Consider the following 16,837-nt stretch of genomic DNA (forward strand, 5'->3'; position numbering starts at 1 on the left):
TGTCCATGCCTAAAATGCTAACATATTTTTTCTTGTTTAATGTAGATATGATTAGTGAAAACAACATAGGTCAAAATCTTGTTGACATGTGCTCTGCCCCCCCCCCCCCCCACATCTCCTTTTGAGTCTGAACTGATGAAAATGTTGCAATATTTATATATTTGCATTATTACAAACTGGGTGTCTTTGGTGGCATTCACTGAAAAAATGCTGTATTTTTGTCCATTTTATGCACATATAGCACACAATTGCAACCAATTCTGAAAACTGACAAATTCATAGCCTATCAACCACTCCAGACCATTGAAATTAAATGAGATTGCTTCAGACGGCTAAACTCTCAGTACAATTTAATTTAAATGTTTTTCACCAGCATTTATCTCTCGATCACACTCCAGTCCAGTTGGTGGCGCTAATGCAACTTTAAGTTGGTTTGCCAACCGCCAATAAACCACAAGGAAGAAGAAGAAGTTGAAGAAGAAGAAGAAGAAGAACCCGCCAAAATCAAAACGGTTTCTGCTAAGGAGAGAAAGTAAACAAACCGCCCTTTCTGTGGTGTCGTAGGAATTCGCTTTTATTTTTGCAAATTTATACTCTTATCTGAAAATGGACCCAACTACACGGTTCTTTAGCAAGCTGAGAAAGCTGGTGGGTACTCTCGAGTCGGAAACGGCCAAGCTTCAGCACACCTTTGAAAACCGCAACAACGACAATGACAGCGGTGAGTGACAAACAACCCTGTTGTTCGGCCCCTAGTAACGTTAATCATGTATACATTATTTAGTCAGTCTTAATATGTCAACACGAGTTCCTTTCTTATTTCAGAAGGCACAGCGAAAGCCATGCAAGCATACCACGAACTTAACTGTGAAGTCGGGACCCTGAAGGTAAATGTGATGGAAACTAACGATAAACCTAATTCTGTTTATTAATCTGATATTTAGTGTGCCATGTGTTAACCTTCCTTAAGTTATTTGGTTTCTATTTTTCTTTAATGACCCTCCGTCGTTACGATGTTGGTGGCAGCTGAGTCAGGGCCTGACGTCCACAGGTGGGGGTTGTGCTTACAGCCCAAAACCACGACGTTAGGCATTAGACATAGAACACCAAGATTGGCAAATTTGCCACTGGCGCCCTATGCTCTTCAAAGATGAAGTCAGGTTCACACTGACTGAGCACATGTGACAGAGTCTGGAGATGGCGTGGAGAACGTTGTATTGCCTGCAACATACTCCACCATGGCCGGTTTGGCGGTGGGTCAGTAATAGTGTGGGGGGGGCATTTCTTTGGAGGGAGTATACAGCCCTCCATGTGCTCGCCAGAGGTACCGTGACTGCCATTAGGTACCAAGACGAGATCCTCAGACCCCCTGTGAGAACATATCCGGTGCGATTGGCCCTGGGTTCCTCCTAATGCCAGACAAGGCTAGACCTCGTGTGGCTGGAGTGTGTCAGCAGCTCCTGCAAGAGGAAGGAATAGATGCTATGGACTAGCCCGCCCGTTCCCCAGACCTGAATCCAATTGAGCACATCTGGGACATCATGTCTCTCTCTATCCACCATTACCTCGTTCCCTCCCCACCACATCCCTCAGGAGACCCTCCGCCACCTCATCAGGAGCATGCCCAGGCGTAGTAGGGAGGTCATACAGGCACGTGGAGGCCACACACACTACTGAGCCTCATTTTGACTTGTTTTAAGGACATTACATCAAAGTTGGATCAGCCTGTAGTGTGGTTTTCCACTTTGATTTTGAGTGTGAATCCAAAATCCAGACCTCCATGGGTTGATAAATTTGATTTTCCATTGATCATTTTTGTGTGATTTTGTTGTCAACACATTCAACTATGTAAAGAAGAGTATTTAATGATATTATTTCATTCATTCAGATATAGGATGTGTTATTTTAGGGTTCCCTTAATTTTTTTTGAGCAGTGTAGATAACATTGTATAGCTACACTTTGTAGTTGATGTTTATGTGATATGGTTTTAAGATTGGGAACTGAACAAAATAATACACAAAATAAAACAATACAAAATAATTAGTAATTCATGGAAAAAAGAAATGAAGATGAAAACATTCAGCAGTACTAAATGGCGCCGTAAGAATCAAGCATTTCTAATGTAATGTATTTAACAGTCTGTCTGTAACACTGTCTTTATAGCACATTATTTTACTACATATAACTATAGATCTGTGGGCCTGTTAACTTTTCAAAGAGTAGTGATGGTCTCTGGCCTGTCATCATACAGGGGCAGATCCAGGGGCAGATTGCTCAGCAGAAAGCACAAGCGAATGAGGTAAGTAACTTCATTAAGACCTGTAGAGTGATGGAGCAGAGGCTCGCTCAGGACATCCGAACACTGAAGGGACACTGGGAAAAATATGGTTACCAAGCTCCCAGAGACACCCAGAGAACAACCAGTAAGTAATGACTGTAGCTGTGTTGGTAGGAGTCAAACATAGTTTTATAATACTGTATGGTTATGAACGTATTGATATGTACTGCAGTGCAAGTTGTTGAAGTTACTATGTCTACCATTTCGAACTGCTCACTAAAGGAAACAACATGCACTCAAAATGTGTTTTTGTGATTTTCTTATACAGAGGCCAAAGGTCAGGAGTCAGAAACTGAAGATGAAATAGCAGATGAGAATGAAACCAAGTCAGCGAGAGGAGAGAGGGGAAGCCAGGAGGAGGCTGGAGGTAATCACTTCACGTCGCCTCCAACAGCGGGACCGATACCCTTTATTGACTTGCTGCAAACGCCGCAGCTCTCTGACTTTGGTCTGTCTGAGATGCAGCTGAAGAGAACTCTGGCTGGGTGCTCTGAAGTGCCTCCTATGCCTGAAATGAGCATCCCTCACCCCTCACTCAACACGCCCGCACCACCGCCCATGCCCTTAACCCCCAAATGTGCCCTGCGGATGGATGACGATGAGTTACAGACACCTCAGATGTCTGACTTTGGCATTTCAGAGCACACAATGTGTCTGAACGACTTTACTATGGATCTGCTCCGGAAGAATGTTGAAAAGCCCCAAAGGTAGAGCATAATGAGCATTACATAATGTTTCTAGTATATGACCTCTACCGGCATTGCACAGGATTTGCAGCAGTACCGCTAGAGATCTTTCAAGTCAATTGTCACTGCGCTTTTTATTGCTTTATCCGGTGTCCTCTTCTTTGACAGACCATCACAAGACATGCCTGGAACACCAGCAAACACTCTAATGGACAATTTGCAGAGACAAGGTATGAACATCTTAGAGCTTCCTCATCTCCTGAACTGGCGTCTTAAATTTAAGCCTTAGCTTCCATCTTTAATTAACCTTTACCTCTGTTTGTTTTTTCGTGGGAATTTACAATAAATCCACCATCCTAGGTGCAAAGAAATAAGAAAGATCTGAAATGAAACATGTTTTGCTTTCCCCTTATATCACATTGTTCTTATGTCATTTGCAGTACAGAACTTGGAGTCCCCAGAGCCACCTGTGTTTTGCACCCCAGGGTTCAAGATCAAAAAGACAAACCTTCCCCGCTCCCCACTTGCGCAAAGAAATGGTGACCCAGAATCCCCCGAACGCCTTAAAAACCTGCCCACCACCCCTGAGATCCCAGCATTTAAAACCCCATACGTTCACCGACTTGTCAGCAACAAAAAGGTATAAAGCATTTCGGTGTGTAGAACATTTCACTGATAATGATTCTTTTCTTTATTACCTCATCTATACTAAAAAAACTAACTAAAAAAAATCATCATCATCATCAGCCGATCATCATACAAGCTGACGAGGAAACCGAGACTTGTGAACTTTCAACACATTGTACTGGAGCAATCGGCTCCAAACGCCCATGGGAATATGATGTGCCAGACGTATCCATCATGGGTGTGGGGGACAATCAGATGCCAGATATGCCAAACCTGGAGTCTGATTTGGGAAATTCTTTACAAACTGTAAGACCAAAGAAATGTTTTTTTTTACCCACAGGTCAAATTCACTGCTGTGTCCCAATTTGTTTTTGAAAGATAAGTTAAGAATATCCTTGTGATTGAAGACTAGTAACTCATTTCTGTTTGTTTTGAGGGTTGCGGTATCTTCTTACCTTACAGCCTGACAAATCACTTGCTCAGTGTGGTTAAATGCGATTTACAGATACAATATTTAATTTGAGCCATGCTGACTTATTTGTATGTTTTCACTGTTTTATTAAGAAGGTTGTTACTCCTTTTTCAGTGAAAAGGTACCTTAAATCAATTGCATTACACTCATGATACAATAGAAATGATAGTGATGGTAACTTGATATATTGCAAGACAGACCTCTACTGACCATCATATTTACATCATACTTTGCTGGATGGTATAGCCCTGAAATGGCAAAATAACCATTTGTTATTTTTTACTTTTTTTTTCCTCTTCCGTTTCACAAAAAGTTTGTAAATTGCTAAGAAAGTCCTTGGGACAAGGACTCAAATTGATAACATTTTTAAAAAGTAATGCTAAGTGTCAATATCAATCAATAATCTGTATTTATTATAGTGAAATAATGATGTTGTATTAAAATATGAACTTCTTTTTTGTTTAAGGCTTGCCTGCATTTTAACCTGTCTACCTCCAGGGAAGTGCAAAAAGGCCCAAGAAGACTTTGAAGCATAAAAAGGTGACCAAGGAGCCCATCGTCCACAACCTGGAGCTGGACGGACCCACCCAGGAGTTCAGCTTGGGGACACCTCGCATCAGGATGGACTACCAAGAGCCCGGCACCCCAGAAATGCCAGACCTCAGCTCTGTTACACAGGACATCTGTAAAGTGAGTCCTGTTTATTCTTAGTTGAATGACTATAGACATTTGCTGGCAAAAAGGTAGATTGCCTTTCCATTTGGGATGCACCAATACCATTATTTTTGTTTTTCCGATACTTGAACTTGTGTATCGGCCGATACAGAGTGCTGATCCAATACCAGTGTGTCATATAGTTTATTATGTTATAACAACTGTATACTACTATCCCTGTATGGATGTGATGTGATTTGTTTTCGGCCTGGCTCAGCTCTTTGTGAAACATGAACAAACAATGAAAACTGTAGAACTTTTAGTATCCAGTATGACAATCAGTCATAACTGAAAGAACATAAACTACTTTAACGTAGATTTTCTTTAGGGCTTTATTATGTGGTATCGGATCGGTGCATGAACTCAGTACTTCCCGATACCAGTGTTTTAGGCAGTATTGGAGGCGATATTGATACTGGTATTGGAACATCTGTACAGAAGCGCACAGGCTGCTCATGTGCTTAATCAAAAAGTCATTGAGCTTTGGAAATGCGTTATTTGCGTTATTTGAAAGTTTCAAATTTCACCTTTTTGCTATACTTCATGCTTTCCTTTTTCACTCATGGTTTCCATTTTGTCTTAAAGCTTGTGTCCCAGGCTCAGTTAAAGAAGACTGCCATGGAAGTTGCGCACCCAAACAGGTAAAGATACTCAGAAAACCACTTACCTCTACCTGGACATTCATTCTCTTTGAAGCAATGCTTAAGATGAGGATGGCAATACCTTTACTAAGAATCCCTTGCTAAAGTTGCAGACTAGACCAAATCAGACTGCTGGTGAGTAGAAGAAAAGAATATTAAATGTAGTATTGTTTGTATATTCCTAATATATTGGCGAATTTTAACGTGTTTAGTTTTGTCTGTCTTGTCTGTATTTAATTGTAATTGATGTTTTTTTCCTTAAATTTTGTAGCCATCGTTGTATTATTCATGTCTGTACTTTCTTTCAAATCAAGATTTTACCTGCAACATGTCCTCTTTTCAGAGCTGTGAATCTGTCCGTGGTGTCGGAGAGCGAGTTCCAGGGTTTACCCAGTTACATGAGGCAGATGACTCTGTCCAACCTCAACCTGGCAATCCAAAACATCAACAAATTCACGGCGGAGAGTCGAGGTCAGGGCTAGTGTTTTAAGTGTTTAAAACTTTATAAAGGATTATATAAAGTTAGGGTTTATAAAAAATACATTATTGTATTTTTGATAACCACTTCCAGCTATTAAATACTACAGAAACTCAGTAAATGAAAAAACCACCCACCACTCAAATGCTTTCAGGTATATGTCGACCGATGGGGATTTTCCTGTTGCCGATGCCGATCTTTAGATCGGGGTCAGCTGATGGTCGATAAATGCTGCCTATTTATTTTGGCCGAAATGTGCTTGTTTTTTAACCTCTATTTGAAAGATAAAATAACACTAATTACTTTAGATACACAAAATTTCTCAACAAAAAAATGTATTGAACCTTTGACCAATCTGCACTTGTATTCTTAAATTAAAAATATATAATGTAAAACATATTGTATAAATAATGAATTAGAAATATATTAAATAAACTTTTAAATAAACTTCAATGAAACAATGAAGTTTAGTACACTTACCAAACTTCTGAGAACACAAATCTGCAAACTTTCATAAATAAAAGCAATCAACAATTTTAACAATAGCGGTGCTGCTAAAAATGTTTGTTTTTTTTTTTTCAAATGTGTGCCATTCATTTTTGGTCATAATGCCCAGCTTTGTTTGGTTGCAGAACATCCATGTTAACTTTTTTCTCCATGTTCAATGTATTCATGGCCTAATTGTCAAAATATCAAGGTTCAGTAGCAAAGTTGCAACTGAGCCTATTTTCAGTAGCAGGCATAAACCACACCAAGTGGATCAATACACTCTACTATTACAGCTGATCAGGAACCACCTGGCTACAACCTTTTAACCTTGTGTTGCTCCCTAGCACTATGTGACCACAAAAGTTGGAAATGCATAGTATGCTTGTAAAGGCTCAAGTGGCAAGGTTATTTCACCTTGGGAGTTGGTTTACATCAAACAACCACAGTCTAATTCCAGAAGAAAGCATGGGATATATTCCAACTGTCTTATCAATTTTAGTTTTTTCCCAAAAAACAAAACTAACAAAAACTAAGTAACAAAAACTGGATTCCTAATCCTGTCAAATGGGTAAGATTGTCTCCAATAACAGAAAGAAACCATGTATCACCAGTGAAAGATCTTGAGAGTTGCCACAGTGTCAATAATCTAGCAAAAATACATAAGTCTGAAAAAGTAAAATACACAACAGCTTGCTCCAAAGTAATTTAACAGTTAACCTGGCTCAGGTTACCTGGTATGACGCATTAGCATACTGGCTAGCTAATTATGTAAAAAACTGAGTGCAGAGATACAATTTGTTATTAAACTAATTCATTTAATTTATTATCTGAAACTTGAAGCTGTCACAAAATGGCTATAATCAATAGAATTCCGAAAGATAATGGTCCAATGAAGGCATTTGGATGGCAGACAAATAATGCCTGTTAATATATATATATATATATCTCTCTCCTTGGTCACAGAGCTGTTGAACTGCTTTGAAACTGTGCCAGCTGCTGTTGCCACTAGCAACAGAATATTCAACTCAAACCAAACGTTGGTGGCAGAACAATCAATTTGATTATTTATTTCCTTCCTATTTTAATCAGTTAAATAGTATGTTACATTATGTACAAAATTACTGAATGTCACTCAAAACCGAGTAAGGACAACACAAATACCAAAACAAGGCTATCCCTCCAGTTTAAGTTCATAACACAAATTGGAAAGACAGATATAGCTAAAATTTAAAAACAGATAACATGGGACGAAGAGCACTTTTTGTACTTTGCAGCTGTCTGATGCTTCTAATAGGTTGCTGTTCTGTGTTGCCCTCTGCAGGAGAACAGACAGAGTTTCTGATGGAGGAGCTGAGAGCGATTTGCTTGGTTGGAACTAAGACCCCTGTGTACGTCCTTTGTCTGACGGAGCTCAATAGGCTGAAGCACATGTTAGGAGTCGGGAACAACTCTATGTACAAACTGTGCACACACATGTAATAGTGACTTGGATACATTACAGTTTGTCCAAATAAAATGTCATCCGGACTCAAGAACCTGCTTGTACATCTTTCTTTCTTTTTTTCTGTATTATAACATTTCATTATTTTTGCAAAAATGATTTACATCAATTTTTAACAGTCCTGACAAAAGAGGCACATGTATGTTATATAAATTAGTTAGTAAATTGCCATTTTATGCACACATTTACACTATTGGTTACATGCAAATCATTCATAAAGTTAATTATAGAAGGGCCTCTGAAACTATTGTTGGTGAGGTGAATTGGTAATAAGGGAGTGGGAACTGTCTGTAATTCTGTATTGTCATTTTGTTTAACATTTGAAAATGAAAATAAAGGATTTCATTGTGCAACTTCCTTTTTGAATTAAGTCATTCAGATCACTCATGGAAAGTGATTTAGTGGCAGCCATACATTTATGAAGCTGCTCTCCTTTCCTTATTTTGACATTGAATCTCTCCATGGGAAGTACTTTATATAATTATAATTCTTTATACATTATGGTCCCAATAGTATGCATTTTCTTGGAAAATAAATTTATTTTGCATCTTCGAGATACGTTCTTTGGGTGGCAGTCCCAATAAAAACTGCCCAGGATCTTTACAGATAAAAGCTTGTGAATTTACCACCTGGGATAAGTAGTCTTATCTTTAAATAATACCTCATTTATTTTTGATCGTATTTTGTATTATTCCAAATCTGCAAATAAAAACTTTCAACTAAATGTTCTTTAATATATTTAATATTTAATATTGAAACATGATTTTTAAAATCATGCCAACAATTATTAGGGTATTTTATTAGCTTAGTATTCAATGCAACAAGACATTCATTTTAAAACTATACAAAAATAGCATCTTAAGAAGCAGAGATGTAGCCTATTTTTCTTTAGCTCGTCTTATTTGACTTGTGTTACCATATCAAGTTAGTACTTATGGAGATTTCCGCAATATTTGGATTGATTTACCATGATGTGAACCACTAGCTGTTTTTACCCTAGGATGGCAAAGGCATGGGACAGGCAAGACCCGCCCTACTCTCCCTCTGATTAGCTAGCACTCGCCGCCTGCTCTGGTTGGGTTGGTTAGGTTTGGGCAGTTGGGATGTCAAGGTAAGCCAATCAAAGGCAGAGTAGGGCGGGACATAATTTCGCCATCCTAAAGAAAGACTAAACTAAACACCACCCTGGCATCTGTCAACTGTCTTATGTATTATATATCCATGTTTTTAAAGCGGTTAATGTCGACCAGTAGTTATCGCCAGAAATTCAGCACGGGGAACTCAGGTTTGCAGAGCAAAATCTTTTCGCGGCAACCGCTTCACACCGCTACCGCCGCTTTGTTAAATATGTACTGCCCATAGACTGCAATGTATATATACTGCCGTGTTCAAAACCGTTTCCCTCTGCCGCATACGCCTCATTGAAATGACAGGGAAGCGGTTACCGCGCGGCAGGTTGCAGCACCGCGTGATTAAAGATCGCTTTTCCGTGACGTCGCACGAAGATAGACCAATTAGATCGGTGAATGCAAACGACAGTTTATGATATGGGCAGTTTTTTTTCAGCCTCTAGGCAGCCACCATTTTGGGAGTCAAAATACCCAACAAACAGCAGTGCACACCGCCACGCTTCTTTAGTGGCCTTACTATGGTTCACACATGTGTGGTGGCAGGCTGTAGGAACAGAAGGACACCAGGCACCACGTTATCCTTCTACCGTTTCCCCCGGGACCCCGAGAGAAAGCAGCGCTGGATAGCTGCTGTGAACCGAGAGGGCTGGGTGCCAAACGACGGCAGTCGGCTGTGTAGTACTCACTTCCTCTCAGGTATGAATGCAGTCACCATGCACATCATGGAAACAAAAAGTAGTTCATCCCAATGTTTGTCAGATTAATGCCGCTGGAATTCCACGTAGAAAACTACCTCATATTAGTTATTAAGTAATGTTCATTATCGTATTTATCGAACTACATTATCAACCAATCGTCTTAAAATAAGATACTCTTACTAAGGCTTTAACCTCAAAGAAATCTGTTCCAGCAATGTTTAATAGACAATCTAAACCATTTGCAGTTGAACTAAATTCATTGCTAAATTTGAAACCACTAACTCTCATTTTTCCCCCAATTCATTAGGACATGAGGCTTTAATGTACCTTAAGTAATAGTTCAGAGAAGAGTGGGAAAACTGTACGTTATGTAGTTCATAATTTGCCTGTTATGGTGCCTTTACGTTTTAGTTTGCCATGCTGTTATTTATTTTAAAGTTAGAAAATTAACTATGTATTGTTTTTTTATTGTTAATAAAATGTCTATGTTAATTCTGTCCTAAATTTGGTACATTAAGATCAATTTGTTTCACAAATAATGTTTCTTAATGACAAATTATTTAGGAAATAGACAAGTTAGATACAGTTACAATAAACTGTTGACATTTTTTTTGTGAAGAATAACACTTTACACAAGACACCTCAGTAGACAGATCCTAAACATCTGTTGCTCTTTCAACTGTTATTAAGCTGCTTACTTTTTTTAGGTGGGACAATGTACATCCTTTAGTAGAATAGAAAACATGGCTGCTTGTCCTCAAACTCTCCATACTAAAGTAAACTGTCAGGGAGGTGCCATAAACAGACCGTTCCTTTTTTTCTACATCACTTTCACCACCTTTCCATTTACCACATCCTTTTCTACATGCAGGTAAACAGGTGAAGAATCCACGTTCGCCAGATTATGTTCCTTCTGTGTTCACATCAGATCCCTTATCCCCAGAGATGAAGCAAGGGGCCTTGGAGAACCTGGACAAGCAGGAAGCACGTGTGGAGGCTGCTAATGCCTTGTTGTTCCTGCAGGGCCAGGGAAGGTCTGTGGTGGGGGACTGGTGCCAGGAAGAGCATCCTGGGGAGAGGGAAGGAAAGGCTGCTGTGGAGGAAAGTGCATCTTCTTCCCTCAGCACTGATGAAGACGATGACGATGATCAATCTATGAGTGACAGCAAGAAAGGAAAGTTTGCGCGTACGTGTGACCCAGCAGGTAACTTTGACGATGTACTGAAAGCCCTGAAAAAGGAGAACCAGACCCTCAGGGAGTCTGTGGACAAAATGTCCCTCTCTGAGAACTCATTGAGGAACGATGCAGAGAAAGTAAAGTTTTACACTGGCCTTCCCAACTACTTTGTCCTGGAGACGGTCATGTGGCTGCTGGCACCTCACATGGACGGGATGAAAACTGTGAAGCTCTCTAAGTTCCAACAGCTGCTGCTGACACTGATGCGACTCCGCCTGGATCTACGCAACCAGGACCTGGCTTACCGCTTTGGTGTTAAAGTTGGTACAGTAACCAGAACAGTGCACCAAATGGTCAACATCATGTCCTCCACTCTGGTGCCGACAGCTGTTTTCTGGCCCTCTAGAGCCGAGCTCCGGAAAAACCTGCCGGCAGCTCTGCGCACATCCCACCCTGACTGCGCTGTCATCATAGACTGTTTCATAGTGCCTTTTGAGGAGCCAGTTTCCCGGGGCAACCAACAGCAGAGGGTGTTGCCAAGCTCTCAAGGGGTAGGGACAAGTTATAATGTGTTAAAGTATCTGATTGGTGTGGCTCCACAAGGCGTTGTCACCTTTGTCTCTAGGGGCGTGCTGGGAGACGTCAGTGACAAAAACCTGGCTGAGGGCTGTGGATTTCTCTGCAAGCTTCTCCCAGGCGATGTCGTATTGGCGAGTCGCAGTCTCAACATTGCGGATTCTGTGGCTGCCCGAGGAGCCCTGTTTACAATCGCTGGCAGCTACCAAGGGGAGATGCACGGGAACTCGGAAGGCTCGCCACCGGCTAATACGTCCTCCGAGACAGCATGTGTGCAGAGGCATGTGGAGAGGGTGCTCTCCATGGTGAAGCAGAGGTACGCCATGCTCACAGGCCCTGTCGAGAGCCCCTTCACCACGGTCTCTGAGCGCACGTCGAACCTTTCAACCTTTGATAAGATTGTGCAAGTTGCTTGTGCCTTAAACAACCTGTGCATCTCTGCTGCTCCCCTAGAGTGATTCACACAGAAATGCCTAGTGCACCTTAAAATTGTTGTCCGTAAGATTTGAGTTACGTTGGGTCTACTAGCAGCTTGGCGCTAAGATGTAATTGCGGGCAGGCGTGGACTGTGTGTTGCTTGTAGATTGGCAGCTCTAACCTGCTTGATGCCTTTCAAGGCTAGCAGTTTCCCCGGGGGGGGGAGCAGCTAGCACACTGATGCTATTGGAGAGACGCAATGTTTTCCACAGCTTGTATTAGCACTATTAGCCATATAGCAATAGCATTCAATCTAACCAATGTGACACAAACACCCTGCTAGCCACTGAGGCAAAATGCAATATAACCTTAGCTCGTGAAGTGGAGGCCAAGGAAGAGCGGCCAGCAACGCTTTCCCCATATTCACTTTCTCAGCCGGGGAGGAAAAGGCTGACCATGCCCTCCGACCCGAGTGCAGTGCCACATGTTGCTAAAATATTAGCTGACACAACATTGCTAACAGTGCTAATGTCTAATCCAACCTGAGCATCAGAATGTGCAATAAAGCAAAACTTCCAAGGCCATACCTATTTTATGCCCTTTATTGATTAAATAACTGGGTTGTTGTTGTTGTTGGAGGTTGACATGTGATCTCAGCCAGCATCAGCTCGGCCCTCTTGTAGGTGAGGATTTTTTTTAAATTTGGACTCAAAGTTGAACGGTCTTCATACTATGTCTGTTGGTCTGCCATCGTAAGTTAGCAATGAAATGTAGCGCCCGGCCCCAGTCAGCGTACCATTTATTTGCATCTATCCGCGTTGGAAGTTACCAATTTCCGAGTGCAATAAAACACAGCAAGCTCCAACTGGGCAGGGACAGACCGACCGCTGCTGACTGACGTAAAAATCACTACTAAATACGCTGCATTTGAATTTATCGTGAGAAAGTCCCCACAAACACCCAGATTGTATTACTTGACAAAGCAGCAAATACGCTGCGCTTTCATCAGTGGGTCATAAGCTCAATAACTATTGTTTGAACTCACTTTTTGATAGATACTTTCTAGAATAACTAAACAGAAATCTTACGGACAGTAACTTTAATGCTGGTCACTTAAGTTCCCTTTACTGCTTCGGACCTTTTTCTCTCACTACATCCCAGTGTCATCGGTGTAGATTACTCTAGAAGAGTGATTCATACCTGTAAGACTGCTATTAAGTTGAAATACTATGTTTTCTGACAACAGGTAAAAGTTAAAGGTACTTTTATTGTCACATACACATACATGTTGCAAAATTCATTCTCTGCATTTAACCCATCCCTCAAGGGAGCAATGGGCAACCATTTACAGCGACCAGAGACCAACTCCAGATTTGAGCCAGTACCTTGAGCATCAAGAGCACTGGCTGGAGAATGTAGTACACGTTTTTTTTTGGTGGTGGTGGTGCTGGGGAAAACGGGAGCACCCAGAGGAAACCCATGCAAAAATCCACCTAGAATGGCCCGGAACAACCTGGATTGGAACCCAGGACCTTCTGACTGTGGGGCCACAGTGCTAACTATTGGGCGACCATGCCAATGCCATTGTTTTCTGCTTTTGAAATCTGTGACGAAAAGTTTGTTTGTGTTTTGTCCTTTGTGTTGGTATCAACTTTCTATTTTGACAGCTGGGTCAGGTTGCCAGATGTACCTGTAAAACCCCAAACCCAGTGCGCTACGATTGTAGTACAGCCATGGAAGCAGCCAACAAACCAACGGGATCACTGTCGTTAGATTCATTCTACCCGCCCTCTTTCTAAACGAGACCAGAGACGAGGTGAATCCTAAACACGGGTAAATATTGGAGATGCATCTAAAAGATTGAGACAGTTGTAGCCTTGGAATGGCAGTCAAACCCGTAACTTAGCACTCGTGAACTAAATTTCAAACACAAACAACAATGGCGCCCCCTGTTGATGCTGTACAGATCCCGGTGATTAACGGTGAGACATATAAATAAATGGGCAACATAAAGTAATTCCCCACATTGTGATCTAAACTACAAAACGCTAGTATCTAGCTAGCGCTAGCTAACATCAATGTTAGGTAGCCGCTAGCTAAAATGGTTTGTTGTGACTTTACCTGGAATGCTACCAAGTCGTGAGTCGTGACTTGACGTTGTAACTAACGGGCTAACAACTGGGACTGGAACACAGTATGTGATTAGCCCAGAAATGGTGTCTGTCAGTCAGGCACAAAGCTCCGCAAGGTTACAGTCTGTTAAGCGGTCGTTGATAGTTAGTTAGTGGATTAAAAAGTGACTATCAGCCTGGTAGAGAGCTCCGCGAGAGCATAGGTTTTTATAACCGTCAACATAGCAGCATCTAGTTACTCCGCTGCGCCGTGGTGTAGACTAGCATCAAGCTAACAGTGACATTGTGTGAGGTTTGGTTCAGCCACTCAACCGGGTTACTCCCCTGAACTTCAACGCTGGGGAGGAGGGGCCGGAGGAGATGACTCTCTTCAGTATTTTGAATTTGGACTGCAGTAACTATAAAAAAAAAAGAGGCTCAAATCAATTACATGATTATAAAAATAGTTATTTCTCATCGATCTTTGCAGCTCTACATACCTGTATCCACTTTAATTATTTACACTTTCAGTGTATGTGATTTCCTCTTATCTAGGTTGATTTGTACTGGGAAATGAAAGCAAATCCAGAAACCACATTTCTGAGATGTGATGTCATTAACTTATGCAACTGAACTGGAAAGTTATTTTCTTTTAATTTATGCGTTGAATAACAACTGTGTGAGTAAAAAGTACCTTTAAATTCATCTTTATTAGCCATTTGTAAATATGAGGTATATATGAACTGCAGTTTGGGTCGCGAAGACAATATTCCCACTAACCTAATTGTGTCTTCACACTTTTTTTTAGTTTTTTTTTTTATCCCCAACACATTCTGTGTTACAGCAGCCGACTTTGCTGATTGGTTCCTCCCTCTGGTGCAGAAAGGGGGTATATTAGTTAAACCTGCTGTTTTATTGCTTCCCTGCTTTTAAATCAAGAACGGTACACACAATACAACAAGGTATCAAATAGGTTAAACTTATGAGAGCAGTTTGCGTAGTAATGCAGCTTTTCGATAATAGTTTTCTCCTGCCTGTTCGGCACGCACAGATAGAAACATGCCATGGTTAATGGGGGGTTTTGAAGGATTGCTTTTTTGGGCATTTAGCTACCTGTTAGCACAGACAAACATACCAGCCAAAGACCAATTTACCAGCATATGGCCAGAGTCTGGTGTTAATTTATCTGCTGTAGAAACAGAGCTCATTTCCAGCTTCTTCTTTTTTTTTTTCAACAATAGTTTTCAGGTTGACAGCACATTTCGGGATAGCAGATGTTTTCTTCAACGGCTTTACTGGTATTAATGCTTTCTACACAAAATAAACAGCTCTCCCTGCAGAAACTTTAAACTGCTGGGAGTTAAAAATAACTGAAACTGACCATAAAAAGTCTAGTCTAGTTTTCACCACAGGTCAGGATTAACTTCCAAATCTTCCAGCCAGTGATGTATACCTAACAATGATGTCAATATTGCATTTTTCTATTCCACATCAGTATTTTCCCAGAATGGTTAAAGCCTTCTTAAACAAATCTTAATATTTCTAAACAATGTTCTTTGTGCAGTTGAAGAAGGAAAGATTACTTTTGTCTTGCAATCCATTTTCTATAAATATATGTTAGTCTAACATCACATATTGGGGAGCAGGATTATATATGAAATCTGAAATTCTCTTTTACATGCTTCCGCAATTGATTACCGTCACACTGAATCAAAGTATCAGAGAAGGGATTTATAGATGTATTATAAAAGGCATGTTTTGTTTTTTTCACAGATGTGGTACTTGGAGAATGTACATTTAGTTTGTGACACTTTAATTCTCATTGGCTTTGTTCAGTGTTGCTGTTCTAATTGAATTAATGTGTTTTGGACATTTGTTAGTATCAGTACAAGGCTGGAGGCTATTTTAAAAGAAAGAAGCTATTGAAATGCATCTGGAAGAAAAAAAATGTTTTTAGTAGTTTGTCAAATTAAGCTAAGATACAGGCTTAGATATAGTCTCATAAACTCAAAACTATGTTTTTATATACAGCAAATCTCATTACTTGCGTGAAACAAGACCCTGCTGACTTACCTAATACTTTAGTTGTCCTGCATTGCTGGTGCCTTAGTTTGTAAAGCTGGTACTGCTGTTACAAATCAGCCTGTGTTTTCTACAGATATTTATTTTTGCATCCTACAATTATGCTTTAGACCCTTTTCTGGTTGCTAAGCTAAATGTGCATAAACAGTCAGTATTCCTTGTTATTCACTAAGTTTTGTGTGTGTGTGTAAAGTAGGACATGTTTCCATGTTTTTGTGTTATGGTCTTCACCCTTCTACCATGTAATGTGTATAAATTCCAAATGATGTCAAGTAATTATAGTTAGATTATCTCCTAAGAGAAATGTTTGGGAGTTTTTGCTTTGGCTCTGGGCCCAAAATCAAGTGGCGGAAAGATTCTTACACACGATGGGAAGCTTGTTACAACAACAGACACTTACCTGGCTCAGTTCTGGTGCTGGGCTTAATAATACATTGGTTCCCAAAGGAGTGTGTAGTTTAGATAGGCCTGCTGTGGCAGCCCAAAGTGGACTGTGCCTTCTTGGATGTTTCCCTCCATTGGACGGCTTTGTGTCTTTCCTGACCAGTTAGGTTTTTCATGTGCTTGTAATGTATGCTGTTGTTTTTTTTTTACTAGCCATGGTGGTTGTCACTAATTATAACTGCCTGCTCGGTCTTCTGTTTGCTCCATAACTAACCAAAAACGTGAAAGTTACCGGCACTACTAAGGTTAATGAAA

General features: G+C 40.6%; 2 protein-coding genes across 3 annotated transcripts; both read left to right on the forward strand.

Moving 5' to 3' along the window:
- The first annotated feature begins 356 nt into the window (after positions 1-356).
- ska3 (spindle and kinetochore associated complex subunit 3) lies at positions 357-8,048 on the forward strand. The gene is made up of 11 exons (XM_034885372.1): positions 357-721; positions 826-887; positions 2,253-2,424; positions 2,608-3,046; positions 3,194-3,255; positions 3,466-3,665; positions 3,773-3,958; positions 4,623-4,814; positions 5,424-5,479; positions 5,823-5,950; positions 7,768-8,048. Exons 1-11 carry the CDS (start codon positions 607-609, stop codon positions 7,923-7,925), a joined length of 1,770 nt encoding a protein of 589 aa, XP_034741263.1. The 5' UTR covers positions 357-606; the 3' UTR covers positions 7,926-8,048.
- Positions 8,049-9,430: 1,382 nt separating this feature from the next.
- On the forward strand, positions 9,431-12,105 carry LOC117953292. 2 transcript variants are annotated; one of them, XM_034886177.1, is made up of 2 exons: positions 9,431-9,773; positions 10,704-12,105. In XM_034886177.1, exons 1-2 carry the CDS (start codon positions 9,596-9,598, stop codon positions 11,984-11,986), a joined length of 1,461 nt encoding a protein of 486 aa, XP_034742068.1. In that variant the 5' UTR covers positions 9,431-9,595; the 3' UTR covers positions 11,987-12,105. The 2 variants fall into 2 exon arrangements, with proteins under 2 accessions (XP_034742068.1, XP_034742067.1); XM_034886176.1 differs by having other exon boundaries at positions 9,435-9,773; positions 10,647-12,105.
- The last annotated feature ends 4,732 nt before the right edge of the window (positions 12,106-16,837 follow it).

The sequence above is a fragment of the Etheostoma cragini genome, chromosome 11, assembly GCF_013103735.1.
Source record: "Etheostoma cragini isolate CJK2018 chromosome 11, CSU_Ecrag_1.0, whole genome shotgun sequence".
NCBI lineage: Eukaryota > Metazoa > Chordata > Actinopteri > Perciformes > Percidae > Etheostoma > Etheostoma cragini.